Source organism: Planococcus citri, chromosome 3 (assembly GCF_950023065.1).
Source record: "Planococcus citri chromosome 3, ihPlaCitr1.1, whole genome shotgun sequence".
NCBI classification, from domain to species: domain Eukaryota; kingdom Metazoa; phylum Arthropoda; class Insecta; order Hemiptera; family Pseudococcidae; genus Planococcus; species Planococcus citri.
The window spans coordinates 91934-118922 of record NC_088679.1 but is presented as its reverse complement, the minus strand read 5'-3'; the positions used below and the strand labels follow the sequence as shown (position 1 = coordinate 118922).

The window sequence follows — 26989 nt, the reverse complement described above, 5'->3', positions numbered from 1 at the left end:
GGTTTGCTCAAAGCGCAATAAAACGAGACGGCGCGGCGCGGCGTGGCGGCGAGTTTTAAAAACTTTGCGAAAGCGTAAGTGTAAGCGTAATTTCGACAGCTGGCTCGACTTGACCCATCGAACTTACAGTTCGGTTCGGTTCGGTTCGGTTCGGTGCGATGCGATGCGATGCGATGCGATGCGATGCGATGAGATGAGATGTGGCGTACGCGGCGGCGTAGGTGTACTACTCGCGTAAAGGAAAATGTAGAGGTAGGAAAACAAAAAGGGTCGGAGGGTCGGACCATTGGTTAAAGTGCAGGAGGCGGGGGTGCGGCGCAGCGCGGTAATATAGGGTAACTTGGCGTACTGCGTATGGCATGGCGTGGCGGCGGTAATAAAAGTACGAGTACTCGGCTACTCAACACGCTTGACGCTAGTCGCTAGTACATATATACGCTATACAGCCACTAGTCAGGCGTCGTCTCCTCAACGTCTCGCAAACTGCAGGGTGATTGGGTGGATGTTGTGTGTGTGTGTGTGTGTGTGTGTGTGTGGTACAGCTTTGGCCTTTGCGCCTTTGAGATGAGAGACTGCGGGTCTTGCCTGAAACTCGCACCGCCTGCCGCGTGCCGCGTGCCGCCGCGCCTTTTACTCCATCCTGCGTTGTGTTGCGTTGCGTTGTGTTGGGTCGTGTTGCGTTTCAGTTTTGCGTATTAACGCACGTGGTAAACACTGCAGACTAACTGCTAACTCGCACTTATACGTAGTAAGAACGCCAACGTGACGGTACGGAACGTAAGAAGATATTGTCGTAAACTGTGCGCGCGCTAACCCTAACCACTACCGAAATTTCAAATTTCTCGCAACGGCCTAACTACGAGTACTCGTACTCGTATTCGTATTTGTACTTGCCTACGCGTACCCAAGCACCTACTCCAACTCGTGCTCGTGCTCGTGCTCGTGCAAGTACATACCGTATCAGTGCAAGTGTGTGCGTAATATTGTGCCGAGTTTTTGTTTTACAACAGATACCTACTTAGGTACACACGAGACCAAGTGCCGATGACATTGCACCAGTAAGTACAGTACCTACCTATTTGTACAGGGTGGCCAGAAATATCGAGTACCCCGAAGAAAGTTTTTCATTAAAAATATACGCGTAGGTTGGCAACCTGAAATAGATGCATTTGGTTCCAGTCCAACAACCAATTACGCGCTATCATTATTACGCGTACTCGTATCATTCACTGTGACCAACCAAAGTACTCGTATTTTAGTAGAAAACTTTTTTAGGGGTACTCGATATTTCTGGGCACCCTGTATGTACATAATTATACCTACCCGTATCTTATTTCTGTTTTCTGTACGGCGGCGCTGTAAATAGGTATTACCTATATACGAGTATGTATGCGCTTGTTTATCGTAGATACTAGGTAGTAGGTACTTACTTGAGGGTGATGGCGGGGCGCGAGGCGCGGGGCGGGAAACGTTGACAACAACTAGCGACTAGCGACTAGCGAGCAAGTTTATTTCGAGTGGCAGACTGGGTACCTCTACCCCTACCGCTAAGAAACGTTGAGCGGCTCATCCTGTTCAGCGTTCCGGTTCAGCCAAGGTAAAAGGTACTTACTCCGAAATTAATTTTTTACTAAATTGCCTTCCACTTGCTCGCCCATTTCTGTCCAAATCCACAGTCCACAGTAGTACAAGTAAGTACCTAAGTAAGTAAGTAAGTAAGTAAGTAAGGTGAATGTAGAATGGCGATGGCGAAGCGCAATTCTTTGTCAAACGTGACTGTGATCGACTGTATGAGATGACGGCGCGGCGTCGGCGGCGGCGGCGGCGATTGCGAACGCGAATGTTTATTGTTTGTCTATGTTTTGGCGGTTCGCGCGTAGGTATCTGTATGTGTGAAACGGCCGTCACATCCGTATCCGTATCCGCATCCGCATTATTTCGCTCTTTTAGTTAGGACGGCGCGGTCCAGCGAAAAGAGAGATCTTGCCAGCTGCAGCGCCGCGCCGCGCTGATTCGAAAATCACTTCTGTCCTTGGATGGTGGCATGGCAGGGCGCGCGTGTGTACGATACGTCATGTAATGAAGAAAAGGGCAAAGGCCGAGGCTTAATACCCAGTTACAGTTACCCGCATTACGAGTGTGATGACGTACAGTATGTAGAGGTAGGTACTTTCAGGTACTCGTACATACATAGGCCTACCTATACGCGTAGCTGCTTATCAGTTATCAGGTTATCCGCCGCGCCGCGCCGCGCCGCGCCGCGTCGTGAATGTCGGTAGCTCGTATACTCCTATAGCTACTCGTAGGTACATTGCGCGTCGCCTATGCATGTCTGCCCCTGCCCAACATACGAGTATGTATAGCTACTCGTATTTTTGTATGTACCTTTCAGATGTATAGCCGTCTTAAATTGTATAGGTAAATAGGTACTCGTATAACCATATTCGTATCGCATTCGTAACGATCGTAATTCGTAAGTAGTGAGTACGAGTAAGTTAGGTGGGTGAGTAGGACCAACTACGGGTAGGTATGTGAATGTGTAAGTAAGAAGAGCTAACGTCGCGTCGCGTAAGAATAAAGAATACGAAATACATACAATGTAACTAACGTAAGTACTTAAGTAGAATGAAAATGTTGCGGTTGCGACTACGACTACGACTACGACTATATGGTAAAATGCCGTATGCGCGACGCATTAGTCGTGTAGTAGTCGTGGTCTTGTGCGAGTAAATTATGGAAGATTTGTTTGCGAAAGACGGGCGTCGAGCGTCGAGCGTAGAAAAATTAAAAACAGCAATCGACCGAAAAATAGGGTATAATGCGCGGCGATAAATTTTACGTTGCGACTCGGAGCGCAATCCGCAAAATGCGGTACGATGCGGTGTGGTGCGGTGCGGTACGCGGTCAGCGAGTTGTTTAGCGTTAGCGAAATATGTACCAGTATAGATACGTATATGCCGGTATTAATAAAAAGCCGAAGCCGAAAGCTTCTAGCGAAAAATGATATACTTACTCGACTCGCGGTTAGGTTACTTTGCCGTTTCCGTTTGCTCGATGCTTACGCTTACGCTTAGCCAGTTAGCCGCTTAGGGTTACGGCAGTAGTGCAGCTGCAGCATCATTTTTGTGTTGTGTTCTGCTGTGCTGTACCGTACCGTACCGTACTGGATAAAATATAGCTACCTCTACTGTCTACCGTCTACCGTCTACCGCGTTTATCGTATACTATACAGCACAGTTGACTTTTCACTCGTGTTGTAACTATACGAGTCTTACTTACGAGTAGGTACCTCTACCTACCTAATGCCAATGTTAACCGGTAGTACATAACTTTACACTACATATAATATCTGCACGTGTACGGGCGGTGTATGCTGTGTCAGTACTGCCACCACCACCACCACCACCATTGGCTTTGGCTGCACACATTTTTGTCTGCGTTGTAAATGTTAAATGGTCACGGTGGCGGTGGCGGTGTACGCCGTTCAAAAAAAACTGTACATAACCGCAGGTGGTGGTGGGTGGGTGAATAAAAACGCGCAAAAAACGAGGACGAACGAACGAACGAACGAACGGACGGACGGACGGATGGACGGACGGATGGACGGAGGTAGAAAGATGAATTACGAGCGGTATTCGCTTTGGGTTTCGCTATTCGCTATTCGCTACAAATACGATTACTCGTATGTACCACCAGTCGACAATGTACGAGTACGAGACTACGAGTAAACGAAAAACGAAAAAGCGACCTGCGACCGGTAACGGAAATTGCCCGAAATACGAATAGTGGTATAGTGGTAGTTGTATAGCCGTACAGGTATCTACCGGCTCCCGGCTACAATAAATAAGATAGGTAGCCTACGTACATACATGCGACATACACTGAACTATGTACATACCTATTATTAGGTTCCGTACCTGTACCTGTACCTCTACCTCTACCTATACAGTGTGCTACTGCCCCCGCCGCCGCGCTGCCGCCCAATAATATCGAGGCGTATAAAGCCGCCTAAATACGAGTACGAGAAGGAGTGAAATACGCTAGTTAGTTCATAGGTAGAGGAACAGTGAACACGACACAGGTGTAGGTCGCAAAATGGTCAAAATGAAAATACCCGCATTCGCATTGATAAAAAATATGTACCTATACTCGTCAGCGTCAGCGTCAGCGTCAGCGTGTCGCTTTCGGTTCTTGTCTGTGCTACGAGCTTACGACGCGACGGCGACCCCAAGTGCGCATCTTACTCGTGAAAACTGAAACACTACGCTTTGCGAATGTACATATATGTATGTATGTATAGATATAGGTACCTATTGGAGTGGAGTTGCGACGGAATAAGTCGTAGAAAATGAATTAAACGTTCATCGGCCGTCGGCCGTCGCCCGTCGCCCGTCGATGACGACTCGAAGCGCACGAATGCCCAAAACACTAAAAACTTATTACGTATTCTTTTCTCGAATTTACTTAGCGCTTACTCGAAACAAAATTCTCTCTATCTTCACTGTGCCGCCGCCGCCGCTGCAGTGCTTGTGAAACAAACGTGCTCCCAATTATAATAACGCGGTACCGCGTCCGTCCATTCATCCACCCGCCAACCTATCTACCTACCTACCTAGTTATTCACTGACTCGCGCAAGCACGTCGAGTCGTTATTTTTTGAAATTTTCTCGCAAACGACAACGTTTTTCTTACGTTGGATTATGCTGCGCATAAAATCGTAGCCTATGACGTAATGGCGATGGCGGTGGCGATGGCGTACCAAGTGCGTCTCTACTTTTACAGTAAGTACATATTATTACCTACGTGTATACTGTAAGTGTACAGTGTACAGTGCAGCGTATGTACTCGTCGTCGTACTCGTATTCGTATCTATGCTTATGTAGTTACTTACTTTATGTAAAAATTGGTACGCGCGAGACCGGTCTCATAATCATGTAGTTGTAGATTTGGTATCTTCTCGTATCTGTTGATTGTTGAGATGGGGCGACGCGATGGTGGCAAATGGCAATGGTAGTGAAAATCGACGTTAAAAAAATGAATGCGATTTCCACGCTACGAGTATATTCTGTTTCGGGAATGTGCGGTTGCCGAATGCCGACACCACGGCCCGCGGCCGCGCTGTAAAAGTAGTTGGGTACTTTTTACGTAAGTATTTGCGAACAGCAACGTGGCGAATAAATCGCTTTTTAGTGCCAGAGTGGCGGGGGGGTGCCGGGGTGGCAAGGGAGGAGGATTACGCAATCGCCATCGCCATCGCCATCGCTTCCGGTTCATCACCGGTAATACGAGAATAGCCTGTATGTACAAACGCGAATCATCTACGAGTACATACTCGACGTAGTCCTATGACGGACGCGACGTACCGTTAGGGGTTCGGCAACGTTTAAAAAATCGCAACGCCTACAAACACGCGTACGTCAATAGATTTGCATAACCGGTTCGCCGCAAATACGAGTATCTTGTACGCGTAAATACGAATACCCGACTACCCACCTGTAGTACGAGTACGTACCGTACACTTGAAATTAAAACCCCAGCGGAACGCTTATTAATTACATTACCTACTCGTAATATTACTAGGTACCTATTCTTTAAAGGGTATTCCCGGTTAAGATAGGTGAAATGGCCCTGTTCCCAGATTTGGAAAATCATGATGGATTATTGTTGGGTACCTCCGATAAAAATTTTCGAGCGGAATTTCCGCCCCCCCCCCAACCCCCCCCCCTTGGTCAGTATAGCCAAAAAACGCGTTTTTTGCGAGAAAAATTCTGTATCCACGAGTAGTGGGGAGAAAATTTTGGTACCACACGGAAAGTGTAGGGGAACGGTGGGCCTTTCAACGTGATTTTTTTCAAAAATTTTTATCGCAGTGGTGGGGGTAAAATTGACAAAAGAAAACTTTGAACCGCCACAGCTCCGAATTGAAGGGTTGGGCACTAAAACTGTTTTCGCCAAAATGTGTCTTTTTACAAGTACCTACTTTCTTCCTACCAATCCATAAAATTGAAATTTTGTCTGCAAAAAGCTCATATTTGCAAAAAACCCTGAAAAATATGCGTTTTTCGCGGTTTTTTTTTGTCAAATTATGCGAAATATGCGAAAAATGTATAGAACACAAAATGTTGAGCGTCAAATTTTACCCTAGAAAACGTGTTCAAAAGGTTGTCAAAACGCTCATCGACTGAGCTAAGCGCGCAAACACACCGCATCTTTGTAGCAAAATCATGAGATGAAGTAAATTTACATATAAAAAATCCTAACTTTTGTTGAAATTTTCAACAAAAGCACTGTTCTTAGTCGTAATTGGGGTACATTTCCCCCTACCCACCCATTTTGAGAGGGGCGGTAAAAAGCACCTAGAAGGATAGTGCTAGGTTAGTGCTGGTTAGTGCACGCATCCTCGACGTTAGTGCACGCCCCCTTCACCCCCATTTTTTAAAAAACATGTGGGGGGGTACAGGGAAACGTGGTACCCACCCATTCACGGAAGGGGGTTAAAAACCACCTAGAAGGTTAGTGCTAGGTTAGTGCTGGATAGTGCACGCATTCCCGACGTTAGTGCACGCCCCCTTCACCCCCATTTTTTAAAAAATATGTGGGGGGGGGTACGGAGAAATGATTTACGAAAAAAGGGGAAGAACGTCGTTGAAATGGTTAAAACCCACATAGTTCGACTCAGTTTCGTTAGTGCTGGTTAGTGCACACACCTACACAATCACTCCTCCCCCCCCTCCTCTAACTTCCCCTCACCCTCACTATTACACGAAATGTTGGCATCTGGAAAAATGTGTGCTGTGTAAATATCGATGCTTCATTATCTGTAAAACCACATACTTACGAGTAGGTATACCATAAGTTTCAATCAGTACAGATTCAATTTTGACTTCTTTATTACAGATACCCTATAAGAGGGCTAAAATTATTTTTTCGGCAAAAAGTTCAACTGGGATATTCTGAAACATCACTCAAAAAAAACTTTTCACCTTTCAAGCCGAATCACATTCTCGTACGTACCTACCTACTCGACAACTCATTTTTTGAAATAAGTTCAAAACTAGATTTTTTACCAGAGACTAAGAGAGAGGAAACATTTAAAAAAAAAAAAAGTTCAATTTGGAAAGTTCATGCATCATTCAACCACTAAAAACAGTAGAAAATTAATCAACTTCTTGAAAATCCCACTTCGAGCCAATGGGCAGTGGGCGCGCACCCTTCCCCCTCCCGCCCGCCCTTATGGGGCGAATAAATTGACAATATGCGTATTGCGTATCGTTTTCATATGAATTGAACCCGCTAAACACGAATATGAAATTGGATTTGTAGTTGCATCCCCCTAAGGAGTTTCTTCGAATGTAGCTTTTATAGAAGGGTTAAAAATGACTTCATATTATTTGTGGATATACTGAAAGATATCATTCAGAAGACTGAAGAAATATTTTGGAACGCACGTGTGTCCAATGCTTTGGTGATTATTGCCAACTTTGAAAAATTGAAAAAATTCCTTAATTTTTGGCAAATTTTCTCGAATTTTTAAAATCAGAAGCTTTGGCACCGTTTCGTTCCAAAATATTCCCTCGGTTTTGAGAATGATACCTATCCTTCAAAATTTTGCCATCGTTAATGCGAAATATTTGCAAACGACTCCACTGAGTTGTAATTGACGAGAAAATTGTAAAAAAAAATAAAGAAACGTTTAATTTCTGCAAAATGGGTAGGTAGGTAAATTGGTAGGTAGGTAGGTAGGTACACATAAAATTGTTTAAAATAAAGGAAAATTTCAAAAAAAGAAAGTATTAGTTGTAGGTTGTTGATAAATTACATTTTCAAACTGACTTTTTTTTTTAAATGGGTAAGTAAATATGGCGTACCTCATAATTTAAAGAAATAGAAATTTTCAGAAACTTTCTGAAAATTTTTTGCAGGATTCCATAATACATTTAACTGTCTGGAAATTCATAATCTCTAATTATAGGTAGAACCAAGGTTGGGACAGTGTTGGTTGTTTAAAACTCAATCGTTTAAAACAAATTTTGTCTAAAACAGCTATTTCAAGCGCCGAGAAAAAAAACATCGGTGTTTAAAACATGATTTTTATCTATATTAAAACCGTTTTTATTATTTAAAACATGTTTTTTTTTCAGACCTATTTTTTTAAAAATCATTTTGGCATGTTTGATTGTAGAATTATCAAGAAATCTGTCAAACTAAAATTTTTCAAATTTTATTTACATTTTTTGATAAGACAAGAACAACAAAATAAAACGGAAGTACAAATTACCAAAAAAGTCTAAAAAAAAATTTAAAAACTGAATCGAAAACTATCATATATATTGATTAGCCAAAATTTTTTGTTTCAAAAACCTTTAAAATACATTTAAAACTCGTTTAAAACAGGCGAAATTTTACACTTGAAAATTGGGTTTAAAACAGAAAATTTGTTTTAACACAAAAAAACGTTTTTTTTAAAAAAAAAGAAGAAAAAAACGCTTTTTTCAATACTGGATAGTGGAAGCTCGGTAAAAAAGTAGATGCACTTAGCGCTCCTACAGTATGTTAAGTGAACTGGTTAGAAGTAGTGCACTCGTTCTGAAATCAACCAGTTTTGTAATTCGTAGAACATGTTTTTAAGTTGGCAACACTGCTTCTTAGCTTACATGTTGCAAGTTGCAATGTTGCAATACTACGTAATTAATTTCAAGTGCATTGTTTAACAAATGATCTTAAATTAGATTTTCAAAAATTCACCAAAAATCGAAAAAGGCACTTTAGCTTTTGAAATTTTGACAGCTGATAAATTTTTGCCTGCTCTTTCGATCTACCTTTGTCTTGGTTTAAATTTTCGTGAAAGTCCTACGTTTTGGAACGCAAAATCTGCGATTTCGGCTGCCATGTCAATCAAAATGGCCGCCATTTAGGTAGGGCCACTTTTTTTTCAGTACAAGGGCAAGGAATGTTTCTTCGGACTCCCCCTTTAAGAAAAAAGTTGAAAATTTTTTGTGAGGTAAATTTTTCATGTACATAGTAACTGGGCTGCAAATAAACTAGTTGATGATTGGGAGAAGGAGAGGATCAGAGGAAGGAGGAATAATTGTGTAATTGCGTGCGCTAAGCTCTATAACCAACACTAATAAAAATGAATCGAACTAATTGGATGCTTCAATAATTTTTTTACACGTATTTCGTAAATCATTCCTCATGATTCACCACACATTTTTTTTTTCAAAAAAGTGAGAGGGTGGCTGCACTAACGTCAGAAATACGCAGCTTCACTAACCTGCGCTAACGTGGACAATCAATCTATGTGGGTTTCATTCAGTTTCATGTCACGAGTGGGGGAGCCATTTCAGGGGACCCACCCAATGATTCTTTCATTTAGTGTATTTGGCATCATTAATGCAAAATATTTGCGAAGAATCCCACTGAACACGAATATGAAGTCATTTTTAACCCTTCTATAAAAGCTACATTCGAAGAAACTCCTTAGGGGGATGCAACTACAAATCCAATTTCATATTCGTGTTTAGCGGGTTCAATTCATATGAAAACGATACGCAATACGCATATTGTCAATTTATTCGCCCCATAAGGGCGGGCGGGAGGGGGAAGGGTGCGCGCCCACTGCCCATTGGCTCGAAGTGGGATTTTCAAGAAGTTGATTAATTTTCTACTGTTTTTAGTGGTTGAATGATGCATGAACTTTCCAAATTGAACTTTTTTTTTTTTTAAATGTTTCCTCTCTCTTAGTCTCTGGTAAAAAATCTAGTTTTGAACTTATTTCAAAAAATGAGTTGTCGAGTAGGTAGGTACGTACGAGAATGTGATTCGGCTTGAAAGGTGAAAAGTTTTTTTTGAGTGATGTTTCAGAATATCCCAGTTGAACTTTTTGCCGAAAAAATAATTTTAGCCCTCTTATAGGGTATCTGTAATAAAGAAGTCAAAATTGAATCTGTACTGATTGAAACTTATGGTATACCTACTCGTAAGTATGTGGTTTTACAGATAATGAAGCATCGATATTTACACAGCACACATTTTTCCAGATGCCAACATTTCGTGTAATAGTGAGGGTGAGGGGAAGTTAGAGGAGGGGGGGAGGAGTGATTGTGTAGGTGTGTGCACTAACCAGCACTAACGAAACTGAGTCGAACTATGTGGGTTTTAACCATTTCAACGACGTTCTTCCCCTTTTTTCGTAAATCATTTCTCCGTACCCCCCCCCACATATTTTTTAAAAAATGGGGGTGAAGGGGGCGTGCACTAACGTCGGGAATGCGTGCACTATCCAGCACTAACCTAGCACTAACCTTCTAGGTGGTTTTTAACCCCCTTCCGTGAATGGGTGGGTACCACGTTTCCCTGTACCCCCCCACATGTTTTTTAAAAAATGGGGGTGAAGGGGGCGTGCACTAACGTCGAGGATGCGTGCACTATCCAGCACTAACCTAGCACTAACCTTCTAGGTGGTTTTTAACCCCCTTCCGTGAATGGGTGGGTACCACGTTTCCCTGTACCCCCCACATATTTTTTAAAAAATGGGGGTGAAGGGGGCATGCACTAACGTCGGGGATGCATGCACTAACCAGCACTAACCTAGCACTATCCTTCTAGGTGCTTTTTACCGCCCCTCTCAAAATGGGTGGGTAGGGGGAAATGTACCCTCGTAATTGTTGAAAAATACATGCGATTTTTTTCTGACGTTATCAAAAAAGTCGTAATATTTTTTGTAAAAATGAACAGAAAACCTCTGTTGTAGGCCAAAATTTTATAAATTCCTATTTTAATGCAAAATTATCAAAAAATGTTCACTTTTTGTGAAAATTGCCAAAAACAGCGCCTGTTTCTTGGCAAGATTACTGAACGTGAACCAACTCGTAGTCGTAGGTATGTAGGTATGTACTGTAGGCTATACTATACGAGTATCGAGTACCTAGTACCTAGTACCTACGTCTGTCGCAGTCGTCTATAATATTATGTACCTACTACCTACGTAGGTACTCGTATACCTAGTAGGTAAGTACCTACTATGCGGTGCCTTCGCATCTCGTATTCTGCGATTTATAATTTACGCTTTGTTGTTAAACGAGTAACGAGATTTTCTAAATAATTCAGCCAATAAAAAATGCACGCGCTCGAAAGAAGTTGGAGTGAATTTTTTATGCGCGTTCTTTATTCCGTTGGGTCTGGCCGCCGCGCCGCGCCGCTTCATACTGCGCCTCGTATCTTGCGTTGGCTAAAATAGGTAGGTAGGTATGTACGTGCCAGTATTTGTTACTGGGTCGCGGTGTTTTGACACATGTCTCGGCCTTTCCGCGACATTTGTATAGGTATGCTATAGGTACACCTAGGCAGATAAACTATCTTAAAGTACGAGTACGCGTGTCTGTGTGCACGACGAACGGAGAGCCAAAGTAGACCAATGCTTGTCGCTTGAGCATTCGAGCACCCCGAACAAAGCGTCTTGCGAAAATGAAAAATTTATCACGTTCAAATACGCGTACGAGTAGGTACCTATAACCTACCCACACTAATCGCGATCCAAATTCCAACAACCAATCGCGTCTTATCAATAATACGTAGGTAGGTACACATATATCTACCTACGAGTATTATCGCTACCTACTCGATACTCGTACGGTCTACGCCACGCCACGGCGCGGCGCGGCCGCGGCATGCAGTGCGCTCAGCGCTGTTCATCATTAGCCCAGCAGGTACAAATATACGTACGACCGTACGTAGATTACTTAATTGATTAGAATCGGAATTTTATTTGCCATTACCTAGCACGCGAAATTTGCGCTTGTTTCAGCGTGGCGCGGACGCGGACGCGGGCGCGGGCGAATGGCACTTATAAATAGTACGCGATACGAAGACGACGACGACGACGAGGAGTATGTACAGTGTTGTGGGTCATCATACATACGGACGTGCAGATCGACGTCATCCTAATCGGCAACAACAGTCTCAAAATGCACAGCATCAGCAAAATCCGCATCAACATGGTCACGGTCACGGTCACGGTCACGGTCACGGTGGCTCGCAATTACAATTGCAATCCGCCAGCAATTTCAGCTTGTCCAACAAACGACGCGGCTGTCGCAACAGACATCGTGAACCTTTGACGCTGAGATTTTTCAACTACATCAAAAACAGATTCAAACCCGTAGTCGGTACGTACCTATCGATAATACGCCTTGTATTTACCTATCACCTACTCGAGCGTCGATTATCACACGCAATGGGCGTTGGGCATTGGGCATTGAGCATATTTACTTCCAGCTCCAGCTCCAGCTTCTCTCCCACTTCCTTATGGTACTCGCCTAGTGGCTACCTACAAAATGTATAGGTACTCGTGCGAGCCCACCGAGGAAAATTGAATAAGTTCAACGAGTGCGTTATCAGCTCGTGAATGACCATTTAGTCTAACTCGTACACCGATATGCACCTGTCAGAATGTCGGTTGGAAGCAAATCGGCGCTGACGACACGCATTTTGAGTAGTGATAGTAGTGGTGGTGGTGGTGGTGTGGGTAGGTACGTAGAACGGTGAAAAGTGGGAGGTAAAAAATTGACGCCGACATTGAACAGCATACAGCGTACAGCGTATAGCGTACAAATACGATACTGATGTACAATGTACATACGTCTATTTATTTCAATTTTCAAAGTGCCTCGCTATACCATATCTCAAATAAAGAATTGGTACAAAATTTCCCTTTCAATGTTATCGTACCTGTTGTGGTTTTCGAATTTTCCACCGGAGAGCGCCATCGCCATCGCCATCGCCATCGTCATCGCCACCAAATCGTGTGTACCTACCCACGTACACGTACGCGGTACGCGATTATGCGCTGCTTCCAATCACCCTCACCCTCACTCTCACCCTAACCCATCAGGTCTGTCCGTCGCGTCGCGTCGTCGGATTTTATCGCGTAAACGTGGAATTTTCAAAATTTAACAGCTAGATCGAATTAAGATATGATGTGGGTACCTGGACTAGACCTACGAGCTCTTAAATCTAGATCAAATTGTTTGACCCATTATTTTCGAAATTTTCAAATTTGCCGGCATTTTTAATCGCGATTGAGGGTTGGACGATAAGAGAAGAGAAGAGAAGAGATACTACATAGGTAGCTCATATCGCGTTGCACTTATCCGATATGTACCTATGTATGGTACAGTGATTCTATTCGTAATGAGCTCGCTTACGCGTGATGCGGCAGTATTTATCAGGTGCATTGTCCGCAATTCGACATCGTAGATACGAACCTACTATGTATGGTACTCGTTGGTATGCAATACTACTCGTATGTACATTGTACATGTTGGCTACGCGTAATTTTATGTAATTAGTTAATTACCTACGTAGTACGTACGCATCTATTTACGTATGCCTATAAGCGATGAAACGGCATGCGTGATATTCGCGGCTAACAAAACACTTATTAGCTGTCAGCGCTGAGAAAGCAGAAAGGTATCCTTATTATGTACCTACTATGTAGGTATATGTATTGTATAGGTACCTAATAATCAAATCCAATAATAGGTATTATTAAGTAGCTAAGTAATCGTACTTAGTCCTATTGGCGCTGAACAAATGAGCCGGCAAAAATCCTGTAGGTATAATTTTTTTAAATGCGCGGACGACCGCGCAACGTTGTTTTACTCGTATTACATGTACATACGTACATACTCGTATTTTGTAACAGGATGTTATAATATCGTATTCGTTTCATTTGTTTTCGGTTTACAGAAGAAGATGTAGATGAATCAAATGTACACGTTGTTAGATATCGTCCGGAAGAACTCACCAAGTTGACCAAAGTTACAAGATTCAACAAGAAAGAAATTCGACTAATTTATCGCGGATTCAAACAGGTTGGTACCCACTACCCAGCCACACCTGGCTCACTATTTCGAAGCATACACATTCGCGCTATGACGAGAAAAAAAGAAGAAAAAAAGTGAGCGCGATGGCGTAGGTAGTACATACCGTCATACACGTAGGTGCATCGTAGGTAGGTACATATCTCATTACCGAATCCTTTTGTATTTACGGCGGACTGTTTATGCAAATCTATTAACGTTCGTGCCTCACCAGTCACCAGCACAGATGTACTCCATCTCCATCTCCATCTACATCTACATAAACCACATTTATCTCTCTCTTCTCGCGATTATTTCAATCGCAAAAATATACTTACGCGTGTTCCCGTACCAGGAATAACATCTAGGTATTCCTTTCACCGAACGGCGAACACCTACCTAGCTATGTGTACAGGGCACGCAGCGATATCAAGTACATATCTACGTACCTATACCACCCGAGACATTTAGTGTTATAGGTAAATGTTTCGGTTGGTCGTAGCTCGTAGCTCGTAGTGAATACAGTAATGATGGCGTGGCGCGTGATCGATGCATGACTGAGATGATGACACTCCGCCAATCACACGCATCTACTCGTATTTCAAGTTGTTAACTCGTATTCTTAAAACAAAAAGCTGTGTTCGGGGTACCGTCTGGCGCCTACCTATCTACGTATGATTGGGGATGTGACCATCTCGAATCAATACGCGATTTACCGTTGCGATAATAAATTTTGCGCTTTCGTTCTTAAAAAATGATACGTCGACGATAAATTTCAATTTTTATTCGTTTTTTTTTTCCTTTTGGCTCGCTCAAACTGCTACCTCGAAGGCGTTCTACAAATCATCGATAATTTGATGGCCTCCGTATCTCGACTAGGTATTCTCGCTGCAAATCCCGCGTCAACTCTTCTATTTATGATTTAGCCATAGATAACGTCTGAGAAATTCCTGTAGATATGTACATGTACTATACGTACATACCTATAAGTAAATAGTGCTTTTTACTTACTTACCTTCGTTGACAGTTTAGTATCTACCGAGTGTCGAGTAGGTACCTATTTATAAAATTTTTGTTAATTCGTTTTTTGTCCCGATAGGAATGCCCTTCTGGTTTAGTGGATGAAGATTCGTTCAAACATATATTTTCGCAATTTTTCCCTCAAGGAGGTAAGTGTCGCATTCGCGTCGGTCGGATGCGTTTGTTATTTTTTGAGGCAGAGAAACGCAAAAAATATGTAGGTACCTAAGTAATCCGTATCTACTTTGGTAGGTACATTTTGGTCTCTTAACTATTTCAATCGTCTTTCCAGGGCTGATGCTGATCTCGATCAATAGTAATACGTAGATAATAGGTGTCTAGGTTGCAGCTACCTTACTCACCCTACTTCTACTCGTACATGTGAAATTGATCGCTATTGTTGTTTGTTTCAGATGCCACTCAGTATGCTCATTATGTGTTTGGCACTATGAAACGAAATCCTTCTGGTAAAATTAGTTTCGAGGTGAGATTACGTACTTTGAAATTAAACCAAACATCTAGTTATACCTACCTAGGTACTTTGTAGACTAATTTTTATTTCATTTCAAATTCTCACTTTCCAGTGCCTAATTGGCTCTGTTGCAACGCGTGAGATTGCATACTTGCGTTAGAATTGTGCCAAATCCCAATCCAACGCTCTCTCGTTTAACTTGCGCAGGACATACAATACACAATTACACATACTACCTCCCTTACCTCTTCCATTGAAAAAAAAATCATAATTACCCTACGTATAATATTTGTAACAATAAGTCAACTTCAACTCGCTGCTCGCCAGTACTCACTAAATTTCTATTCGTAGTCGATCCCAGTAGGTACCGAGTATTATTTACACGAGTGAAAATGTGCTAGTACAAGATTTCGGCTAACAAGTTCTTTATCATTCAACAAAAAATTTTCAAAATGTGTTTCGAGCTATTATATGTAGGTATCTATTATCAGAGCTGGTGTCACTGATCAAAAAAATATTGGAAATTTGACAAACTGAATTTTACAGCATCGAGAATATGAAATTTTGTAATGCTGCGCAGCATCTTTCTCTTTGATAAGTAATACTCGATACTTATTATGTACTTACGTCGGAATTGAGAATTGACTACGAATTCAAATTACCTACCTGGCGGTACCTACGCATCGTTGTAACCCAGTGATGGGTAGCGCTGAAATGTGATTTTTATTTTTATTTTTCATCGCGACTCGCGCGCTGAGTATTACTTATTATGTACTTACGCGAGAGTTGGAAGCATCGATACATTTGGCCCTAAGTCGTGATTTGCGGCTTCTACAAAATGATTCTTAACTGCGGATTGCTTCAAAATTTTCAAAAATTGGAGGACAAAAATGAAAAAAACGCAGAAGGCGTTTGTATCGCCTAATCGCAATTTATCTGTCATTTTGATTTTTATTCGCTTCTCTCGATTATCTGTTGGTTCTCCGCAACGAGATGTTGCGAAGGTGTGATTCACTGTGCACCGAATGTACCGCTTATGCAGGTACTACTCGTAGGTACGTAGTCTTGAAACCAGCTTGACCCAACATGTAAACTCCACTTGCTATTTGGAGTTGACAATTGAAATAGGTAGGTACCTAAGCCGAGAGACCCAATTATCTCGAATCAATTGCGGTGGAAAGTGGGTATTTACTATCTTTCTCATTTTTTTTTTACAAAAATTCAAAGTGTAAAAGTTGCGACTTGAAAAAAGGTTCAAAGAGCGTTGAAATGTGGCGAAGAAGCTATATTAAAATTAGATTAGATAAAATTGGTGAAAAGGCTATAGGTGGATAAGTATGGCGAATTTGCCCCCGAGAGCTTCAGGGTTGATATTTGCATGGAAGGTGGGTACCCTTGAGCACCTTCCGTCACGAAAGTTTCAGACCCCCAGACCTCCCAGTTTTTGAGAAACCCCCCTTTTATGAAATTACAATAGAAATTTTTTCCTCAGCCCCATATCAACCGATTTTTTCAATTTTTTGGTATGTTGTAAACATCTATAAGAGGTATCCCCACAAAAATTTTCACCCCCCTCCCCCCATATTTACCCCCCAAAATGACGTTTTTTTAGCTTTGTTTGCCCGTTTTAGCAATGATCATGATTCTGCACAAAAATGGGAATAGCATTTTTAAATGTGTTTTCGACCCCCAAAAAACAAATTTTTCAAAAAAAATTTTTTGGTGGGTCGTGGTCAAAAATTGAAAAAACTAACAGAGGGGGTAAAAATGAATTCTGGTGTAAATTATTGTTTTTGATAAACGAGGTGTCGTTTCCATATGAATCGAACCCCCCGAACACGAATATGACGTCCAATTTAATGCTACCCTCAACTACACCCCTCCAGCGCCTCTGCCCCCATCTCAATTTTTACTATTATACTAAAAATTGAGCTATATAATAATATTGGTGTCGTTCTCTTATGAATCAAAACCCCGAACACGAATATGAAGTCAAATTTTATGCTATTCTCATCCACACCCCTCCGGTGCTTCTGCCCCCTCCTCAATTTTTACTGTATTAAAGGTTGAGCTATTTTCATAATGTTCATGTGACTCGAATACCCCGAACACGAATATGACATCCAATTTTACGCTACCCTCATTCACACTCCTACAGTGCCTCTGCCCCCACCTAAACAATAAATTTTTTAGCTAACTCCGATTAATCCTCGACCAATAATTACTTCAAATCAAATCAATTACTATTAAAAGTATGTTTCGCGAAGGTTGAAAACTCAACGACATCGCAAGGGTCAAACTTTAACATTCTCGAGGAGCTGGCTGTAGCCTGAAAGAGGATAGATGCGAGTAGACCTAAATTGGACTTCATATTCATGTTAGGGGTGTTTGATTTATATGAAAACGACACCAATATTATTATATAGCTCAATTTTTAATATAATAGTAAAAATTGAGGTGGGGGCAGAGGCACTGGAGGGTGTGGTTGAGGGTAGCATAAAATTTGACTTCATATTCGTGTTCGGGGTATTCGAGTAACATGAAAATGACACCAACATTATGAAAATAGCTCAACCTTTAATACAGTAAAAATTTAGTTGGGGGCAGAGGCACCTCAGGGGTGTGGATGAGGATAGCATAAAATTTGACTTCATATTCGTGTTCGAGGTGTTTGATTCATATGAGAACGACACCAATATTATTATATAGCTCAATTTTTAGTATAATAGTAAAAATTGAGGTGGGGGCAGAGGCGCTGCAGGGGTGTGGTTGAGGGTAGCATTAAATTGGACGTCATATTCGTGTTCGGGGGGTTCGATTCATAAGGAAACGACACCTCGTTCATCAAAAACAATAATGTACACCAGAATTCATTTTTACCCCCTCTGTTAGTTTTTAGCCAAATTTTTGTAAAAAATGATGGCTATTGCGGTAGGCCCAACTTTGGATAAAAAGGTCGGGGGTCAAAAATTTTGATAGTTCTCGACGTTTTGAGCTCAAACTAGACGATTCCCGGTGTGTCAGTTTTTATATATATATATATAGATATATATTTATATAGATATAAGTTTCACCGAAACTTGAATTTTTACATTTTATGACCTGGAACCTGTTCTAATTGATCAAATAAGGTCAAACTTGGGAAATGGGGTTCATTTAAGACCTAGAATTGACCCCCGAAGTTTCAAGGGTCAAAGTTGAAAATTACAGAAAGGTCATTTTTTTGGAGGGGCATAAAAAGGCCCCAAATGAACGAAAAGGGTCCAAAATCATACCATAGGTCACTACCTCCATTGTAATCAACATATCCAAATTTCAGCTTCCTAGGTCATCCCCACTCCATTTTAGTTGGGAAAAACCACATTTTACCCCTATTTTTGACCCCCTCACCCCTAAAATTGAGCTAGGGGGTCCAAATTCTCAGCATACAATAAGAGGGTGCCCCTTGAATGCTTTTTGCAGGATTCAACCTTCCAACCCCATTTGACCCCTCTCCAGGGTCAAAAAAGTGGACTTTTGCGTGTTTTTTGACGTTTAGCCAGACCTACAGCCCCTCCAAATTGACCTAGAGGGTCCAAATTTTCACAGTACATTGGGAGGGTGTACCTGAAGTGCCTTTTGCTGGTTTGAACCTTCCAACCCAATTTGACTCCTCTCCAGGGTCAAAAAAGTGGATTTTTTCATCGATTTTACGTGTTTTTTGAAAATTTTGACCTTTAGCCAAGCCTACAGCCCCTCCAAATTGACCTAGAGGGTCCAAATTTTCACAGTACATTGGGAGGATGTATCGGAAGTGCCTTTTGCAGGTTTCAACCTTCCAACCCCATTTGACCTCTTTCTAGGGTCAAATGTGTTTTTTTGACATTTAGGAAAGCCTATAGCCCCTCCAAATTGACCTAGATGGCTCAAATTTTCACAGTACAGTTGGAGGATGTACCCGAAGTTCTTTTTGCCAGTTTCAACCTTCCACCCCCATTTGACCTGTTTCAGGGTCAAGACAGGTTTGTTACCACATTTTTTGAAGGAGGAAGATAGGAAGAAGAGAGAGTTGGGCGAAGCCCGAGGGGGGTGCAGGGGGGACGGAGTCCCCCCGCGAATATAGGAAAGAAACAGTGGAAGGACAGAGTTGGGCGAAGCCCAAGGGGGGTGCAGGGGGGACAGAGTCCTCCCGCTAACATAAGAAAGAAATTGCGGAAGGAGTGATTTGGGCGAAGCCCATGGGGGTAGGGGGGACAACGTCCCCCCAAACGCAGGCGAAGCACAGGAGCGAAGCGAGGGTGCGAGTAATTCAAGGTGCCTTCAAGCGAAGCGCAGAACACGAAAAAAAGACAGCAGCAGGAGGTAATTAGGCGAAGCCCAAGGGGGGTGCAGGGGGACAAAGTCCCCCCCGCTAACACAAGAAAGAAATCGCGGAAGGAGTGATTTGGGCGAAGCCCATGGGGGGTGCAGGGGGGACAACGTCCCCCCAAATGCAAGCGAAGCACAGGAGCGAAGCGAGGGTGCGAGTAGTTCAAGCGAAGCGCAGAACACGAAAAAAAGACATTAGTAGGAGGTAATTGGGCGAAGCCCAAGGGGGGGTGCAGGGGGGACAGAGTCCTCCCGCTAACATAAGAAAGAAATTGCGGAAGGAGTGATTTGGGCGAAGCCCATGGGGGGTAGGGGGGACAACGTCCCCCCAAACGCAGGCGAAGCACAGGAGCGAAGCGAGGGTGCGAGTAGTTCAAGGTGCCTTCAAGCGAAGCGCAGAACACGAAAAAAAGACAGCAGCAGGAGGTAATTCGGCGAAGCCCAAGGGGGGTGCAGGGGGGACAAAGTCCCCCCCGCTAACACAAGAAAGAAATCGCGGAAGGAGTGATTTGGGCGAAGCCCATGGGGGGTGCAGGGGGTACAACGTCCCCCCCAAATGCAAGCGAAGCACAGGAGCGAAGCGAGGGTGCGAGTAGTTCAAGCGAAGCGCAGAACACGAAAAAAAGACATTAGTAGGAGGTAATTGGGCGAAGCCCAAGGGGGGTGCAGGGGGGACAAGGTCCCCCCAAATACAGGCGAAGCACAGGAGCGAAGCGAGGTTGCGAGTAGTTCAAGAGCCCTCAATGTTTCTGGCACAAAAATTTGGCTCTTACGTAGCGGCAGACTGCTACGACTTTTTTTCAATTTTTGACCACGACCCACCAAAAAATTTTTTTTGAAAAAAATATTTGTTTTTTGGGGGTCGAAAACACAATTTAAAAATGCTATTCCCATTTTTGTGCAGAATCATGATCATTGCTAAAACGGGCAAACAAAGCTAAAAAACGTCATTTTGGGGGGTAAATATGGGGGGAGGGGGGGTGAAAATTTTTGTGGGGATACCTCTTATAGATGTTTACAACATACCAAAAAATTGAAAAAATCGGTTGATATGGGGCTGAGGAAAAAATTTCTATTGTAATTTCATAAAAGGGGGGTTTCTCAAAAGCTGGGGGGTCTGGGGGTCTGAAACTTTCGTGACGGAGGGTGCTCAAGGGTACCCACCTTCCATGCAAATATCAACCCTGAAGCTCTCGGGGGCAAATTCGCCATACTTATCCACCTATAGCCTTTCCAAAAAAGGTAAAATACGTAGGTATATTATAAAATTGAAAGGAGAGGCCTTAAAAATGTGTCGAATAGGTATTGAAAATTAAATTGCTGAAAATGACTAAAAGTTGATAACTTTTATCTAAAAATAATCGGAACCTTATTAAAAAGTCTCAAGTATGATAAGGTCGATTTGATCAAAAATTCAGCATTATTCTAATAATGATAAATGTATCTACGCGATCTGATTTTTTTGGTCTCCTCGTTGAAATACATTTTTTCGTTCAGATAACAGATAATCCGGAGTCTGCTATACATACGAAGACAGATATAAGTAACTAGGTACCTTATTCTATCACATTTTGAGAGTGCGCGTATGTTGCAGGATTTTCTCGGAATCTTATCCAAGGTATCACGAGGGAGTGTTCAAGAAAAATTGCAGTGGATCTTTGGCCTTTATGACATCAACAAAGATGGCCATATAACTAAAAAAGAAATGGTGGATGTTGCGAATTCCATATATGAAATGTTGGGCAGGCACACCCAACCACTAGTAGATGAGCATTCGGCCACGGAACATGTCGATAAATTATTTCACGTAAGTTGTCATTTGGAATATGTAATGACGAAGCCAGAAATGTGGGAAAATCTTTTCCTCGCAGAATAAGAGTTCGGAGTTTGGAAATTGTTTACAAATTCTCAGATTGTGCACTTGGGTCACACTATGGGGCGCCACTAAGGTGCTTGGTCTTGGTGCCAACTTTTCAAGTAATACTAGGTATGCCGTGTCAGTGTTATAAAAATTTACTTATGGACGGGTCAATATATGTAGCAGGCGTATAATATACATACCTACGTATGTATGGGTATGAGCAGCTGGTCTATACCTACATATATGTACATCGATTGATGATGTACTAGTGCAACTAGGTAAATTTAAGGGACAATAAGTACATTTGTAACTATAGCACATGCACATACCACCTAAATACAGAGGTGCCCAATTGCCCATAAGTCACCTGGCAAATTTTCAAAAATTTCAAAATTTGAAAAAGCGAGTTTATAAAATTCAACTTTTATTCGATTGTAACGCGAAAATTCGTAGATCAAGTGCTTGAAATGATCACCGTTGATCTCGATACACTTTCAACAACGTTTTTCAAAATTCGGATGGATTTAACGATACGAGCGAGCATCACGTGGTCCTCGGGTAAAAATGGAACACTTCGGTAAAATGGAATTTGCACATTTCATAAAATTTCAGTTTTTTGAGAAAAACTCGAAAACTAAGCTTTCCAGAAAAAAACTAACGACATTAAATTCGATTCTCTACACCTTTGTTAATGTGAAAAAAAAAAACGCAACAAGTGCCAAAAAACGTGGCAAACTGCTGTCTGTAAGTCTGCTGACATGCTAACTTATGCCCAGCTGGTTGTGTTGCTAGGTAGTATAGAGTAAAGCGAAAGGAGAACAGGAGAACTGACGCATGCGCCGTTTTTGAGGGTGCCAGCTAGATGACTTATGGGTACCCCTGTACACTTGGCTGAAGTGTAGGTATAAGTAGGTCTTACAAGTCGAAATAAACTTTTACGTATGCTTTCAGTTGATTGATCTGAACAACGATGGCGTGGTGACTATTGAAGAATTGGTTGATTGGTGTTTGCGAGATGAACAAATCATTAGATCTCTAGAAACTCTAGACACTGTGTTATGAGGGCTTTTTCATCACTGTTATCAACACCAAGCTGTTGATGAATGGAGGATGGGTGCCTGGTCCCTACTGCCTGTGCTGTAAATGCCAATGTACCTACCTTCCTGCCACCAGAAACACTACCTACGTTTAACATCTTTACCAACATGTGGTACATGACCACAATGCACTCTTCCTACGCGGAGCAGCGTATATGTATGTGAAACTTGTTTTGTTTGTCTTTGTATACCTACTTGCAGGGTCTGTGTGAGAGTTATCATCATTGCGTACTTGCGGAGATTCTCTGATTTGGTACTCCATTTTCACCTGAAGTAGTTCCTGGAGGGATAGCGTGCTTTTTCATTGTTACCAGATTTTATCCGATTCATCGACTTGTTAAATAATTTGTTCGTTTGTTTTGTTAATTTATTTTTTCCTTCATTCGCTTATTTACTTGTACAATGTACCTTACACCAAGTTCTATCCAGGTACCTACTAATATATTTATATGCATCTCTACTCTATGATATATATCAATATCTACTTTTGTAACGTTATGGCACCATTTAGTTGAACGTCGTTGTGGCACCAGGTAGCAAGTGAAGAAAACTTAGTCATTTACGCGAGCGTTTTTCTGGCAACGGTTTATTCATTAATAAAAACCAACTGGTGCCTCTATATTATATGAGTATAGAGTGATGATTACGGGTATAAGCAACAGCGCCATCTAATCGAAACATTTTACAACGAATTTTTACAAAAAAATACATCGAAAACCAATGAGACCTGAAAATGGTGCCACAACGTCTGTTGACTATATAATTTTACCAGTATATTAAAAGGGACTTTTAAATGTCGTTGTGGCACCATTACGAAAATTTGCCTAACGACCCCTGGCAGTGCCCTGATGACATTCCACACGATTTTAAATAAAATACGTTGTGGCACCATTTGGTGGTGCCACAACGTAAATTTTGGTGCCTGAACGTGTGTAAAGTATATAAAATGGTGCCACAAGTACATCAATTATGAGTCTATCTATCTATTTACCTACCTACCTATCATCTATCTATCTATCTATTTATTATTTTTCATATATTTGTCTACCTACCTATCTATCTATTTACCTATTACTTACCTATCAATGTATGAAATTACTGAAATGTCCGTGCTTACCTATTTATTTTTCAATCTATTTGTTTATCATTTACTTACATTTTATTCATTCTTTCATCCCTTTCCTACTTTATTTCTTTTATTCTATGTAAATGTGTTTTTATTTGTTTTTCAATTTCTCACCTCCTCCATTGTTTTATGATTTTACTTGCCTATCTGTTTCATCATTACCTATGCCCAGAAATATCGAGTAGGTACCCCTAAAAAAGTTTTCTTTTAAAATACTTTGGTTGGTCAGTGGTCACAGTGAATGATACGAGTAATAATGATAGCATATGATTGGTTGATGGACTGGAGAGATAACATTCTACCAATGACCGATGGCATCTATTTCACGTTGCCAACCTATATTTTTAATGTAAAACTTTCTTCGAGCTACTCGATATTTTTGGGCACCCTGTATGTGGTAACCTCATTGCTAAACACGATATTCAGAGTGCGATGAATGAGTAATTTATGAAATGTAGAATCAAGAAGTCTGTTGATACGAGTTTGTTGCAAAAAATGCTAATAGGTACAGTTGAGTACAGTATACATGTTTCTGGTAGGCGTAGGAGTGACGTGAGATAATTATATTTTTTCCAAAACTTATCGAGAGTATTATAAATAGGTACTTGACAGTTGACACTCTTATTGGTTTGAGCTTTGGTACTTACCTACTACTTACTACAACATTTTTACCTAATTTGAATGTATCATTTCTTTCTTTCTCTTTCGAAGACATACTTGCCTAATTGATTACTTCTTATCTACTAATTGTGTCATGATTGTTATTTTTTTCTTTATTTACTTATTTATATTGTCAATGTGTGTATCTTTACATTACATTACCAAGAATTGTTATGTCTAACTTTGACTCGGGTAGATATTGGTTTTATCAAACTCAGCCAAACACTTTTTCCGTTGCAATTATTTCTTTACCGCTTTCGTTGTTAAAAAAATATTTCAGTAGTACCTACCTAAGCTACACTATGTGTGTAGTTTAGCTAGTATAAAAATTACTTACATACTTGCAACTCTGCAATCTAAACATGCTATGTAGGTAAACAAGCGATTCGAAGATCTAGACATTATTTAATTTTTTTTCTACTGGTAAAACTACATACTCATTAGAGTTTTTGCGCGAAGCGCGAAAAAACTCTATTGTAATCACTTTTTCATAGTCGTCAACGTCGTCGTCGTCGTCGTAGCATTTTAATTATTAAAATGCTAAGCAATATGCAAAAAATTCTGATGCCGGGTTCTTCGAATTTTTGGAAACCACTTTCCAAAATGACGTCGAAGAGACCCAAAAGTCGCCAATAATGACTCAATTATTGTCAGTGGTTCATAAAGAACCACTTTCAGGTGACGACGATCCACTGTTTGAATTGTTGAAGTCTCATTACAACCAGATAACCGATTTTACTTTAAAAACGAAGCTGCGCAACACTTTCTTAGACATAATAAAAAAAAATGGATATAGAAAATGGAAATACTGGAGCTATGTTTAAATTCTTACGAGAACAGTGCAATGCTAGCAACAAAAAGAAAACGTATACATATAAGCGAAAAATTTACGATGTTATAATGGCTGGAACGGTGGATGAGGACGAGTTACTTGAGGACAAAGAAGAAAATGTTGATGAATCGACAAAAATTGGAAGTGTAAAAATTTTAAAGTTTGAACCGTATTGATGTCTATAGTTCGTATTTTGTTTTGTGAATTTCCGATTAAATCCATTTAAATAAATTTGAAAACAGCAAAAACTCTCTTGTAATCAGCGAATAGCTGATGGCTTGTTTTTAGTGTAATTATTGGTAGAGAAGGAGTGAAGAATGAGGATCATTTAGCTACCTACCTTAGCACTATACTGCCTGTGTCTAGTGTGTAATTGCACATTTTCCAAAATTCAATTTTATATGTAGGTACACCTATGTCATGTATTTCATACGAGTTTTTGAAGTTAGTGTAGGTACACCAACGTACAAAATTTTCATCTTCATGTTTTTCTAAACAGGTAGATCAACAGGTATACGAATATCACTCTCATTTTCTCCATAATCTCGTTGAAATGGATTTCATCTGTGGCCTCAATTTTAATGTGGTCCTACTCTGGGAAATTTCACAAGAACTGCTAGTTGGCAGCATGTAAATGCGATGCTTTGCTTATGGAATGTAGGATCACAATCCGTTGTTTTCAGAGAATAAACAGTGGGGGGGGGGCGGCATTCGAGTGGAGACCAATTAGGTAATAATTGTTTTGTTATCTACTGAAGAAGATGAAAAATGACGAGTACATAAAAGAAAAATCTATAGTTGATGTCCGCAGTAGCTTGATGATTACTGGCTGAGAATCCTCCATAAACATCTTTTCTCATTGTTTGCTTCTTTCTACCAGACATTATCTCTGACCAATGTATTTTAGTGTTTTTTTCATTTATACCTAAGTATACATATCTTTTTCACCTCATTTTTTTCCTCATGTAAACTTTGCAAAGTTGGCTGTTATTAGAATTAAATGTAGAAAAAAAATGTGAGTTATATGCTGTTAACATGTAAATGTAGCTCTTTTATTCGTGTTATTACTTATGTACTACCTGTTTATTTCTTACCCACATATTGAAATATATTGTTTTGTTTTTCCTTTTTTTTTTAGAAAAGATCATTTCATGCTTTCGCAAATGTACAGCATGTGATCGCAGAAGAAAGGAGCAGTGTGTGTAAGATAGGTAGGTACCTATAAAAGTAATGAAGTATCGAATTGAGAATTCAAAGCTGCGATACGCTAATTATTTAATTATCAGAGTTAGGTATAAGTGCTCGCATAATGTACCTACCTATATTTTTCAGATTAATTGCCGTTTTTGTTTTATTCTCGATTAAAATCACCACGTGTTTATATATAAAAAAACAAAAAAAAAAACTGAAAACATTTTTCAGAAATGCATTTCACTTTATATGGGAACCTAACATGTAATTTTAATTTGAAAAGTAGGTACCTACTCGATAGGTGGCCACTTACGTAAAATTTACTTCGTGAGCCAGATTCATGATAATTTCCCTAAAAATTCGAACATTAATCGACGAAAAATCAATAATATGGTACACGAATTTGCAATAAACTCGATTAAAATCGATAAAAACGCCACTTGTTAAGGAATAGGTACCTCACGCATAACAGATAGATATTACATGGTACCTAGGTAGGTACGTGAATATTAAAAGTGATC

General features: G+C 40.9%; 1 protein-coding gene across 1 annotated transcript; it reads left to right on the top strand.

The window, feature by feature from the left end:
- Positions 1 to 379: 379 nt before the first annotated feature.
- Positions 380 to 26407, top strand: LOC135839045 (Kv channel-interacting protein 1-like). Its single transcript, XM_065354895.1, has 7 exons — positions 380 to 1058; positions 11807 to 12167; positions 13750 to 13874; positions 14962 to 15031; positions 15296 to 15366; positions 21296 to 21508; positions 22514 to 26407. The coding sequence occupies exons 2-7, from the start codon at positions 11891 to 11893 to the stop codon at positions 22622 to 22624; spliced, it is 867 nt and encodes a 288-aa protein (XP_065210967.1). The 5' UTR covers positions 380 to 1058; positions 11807 to 11890; the 3' UTR covers positions 22625 to 26407.
- Positions 26408 to 26989: the final 582 nt, after the last annotated feature.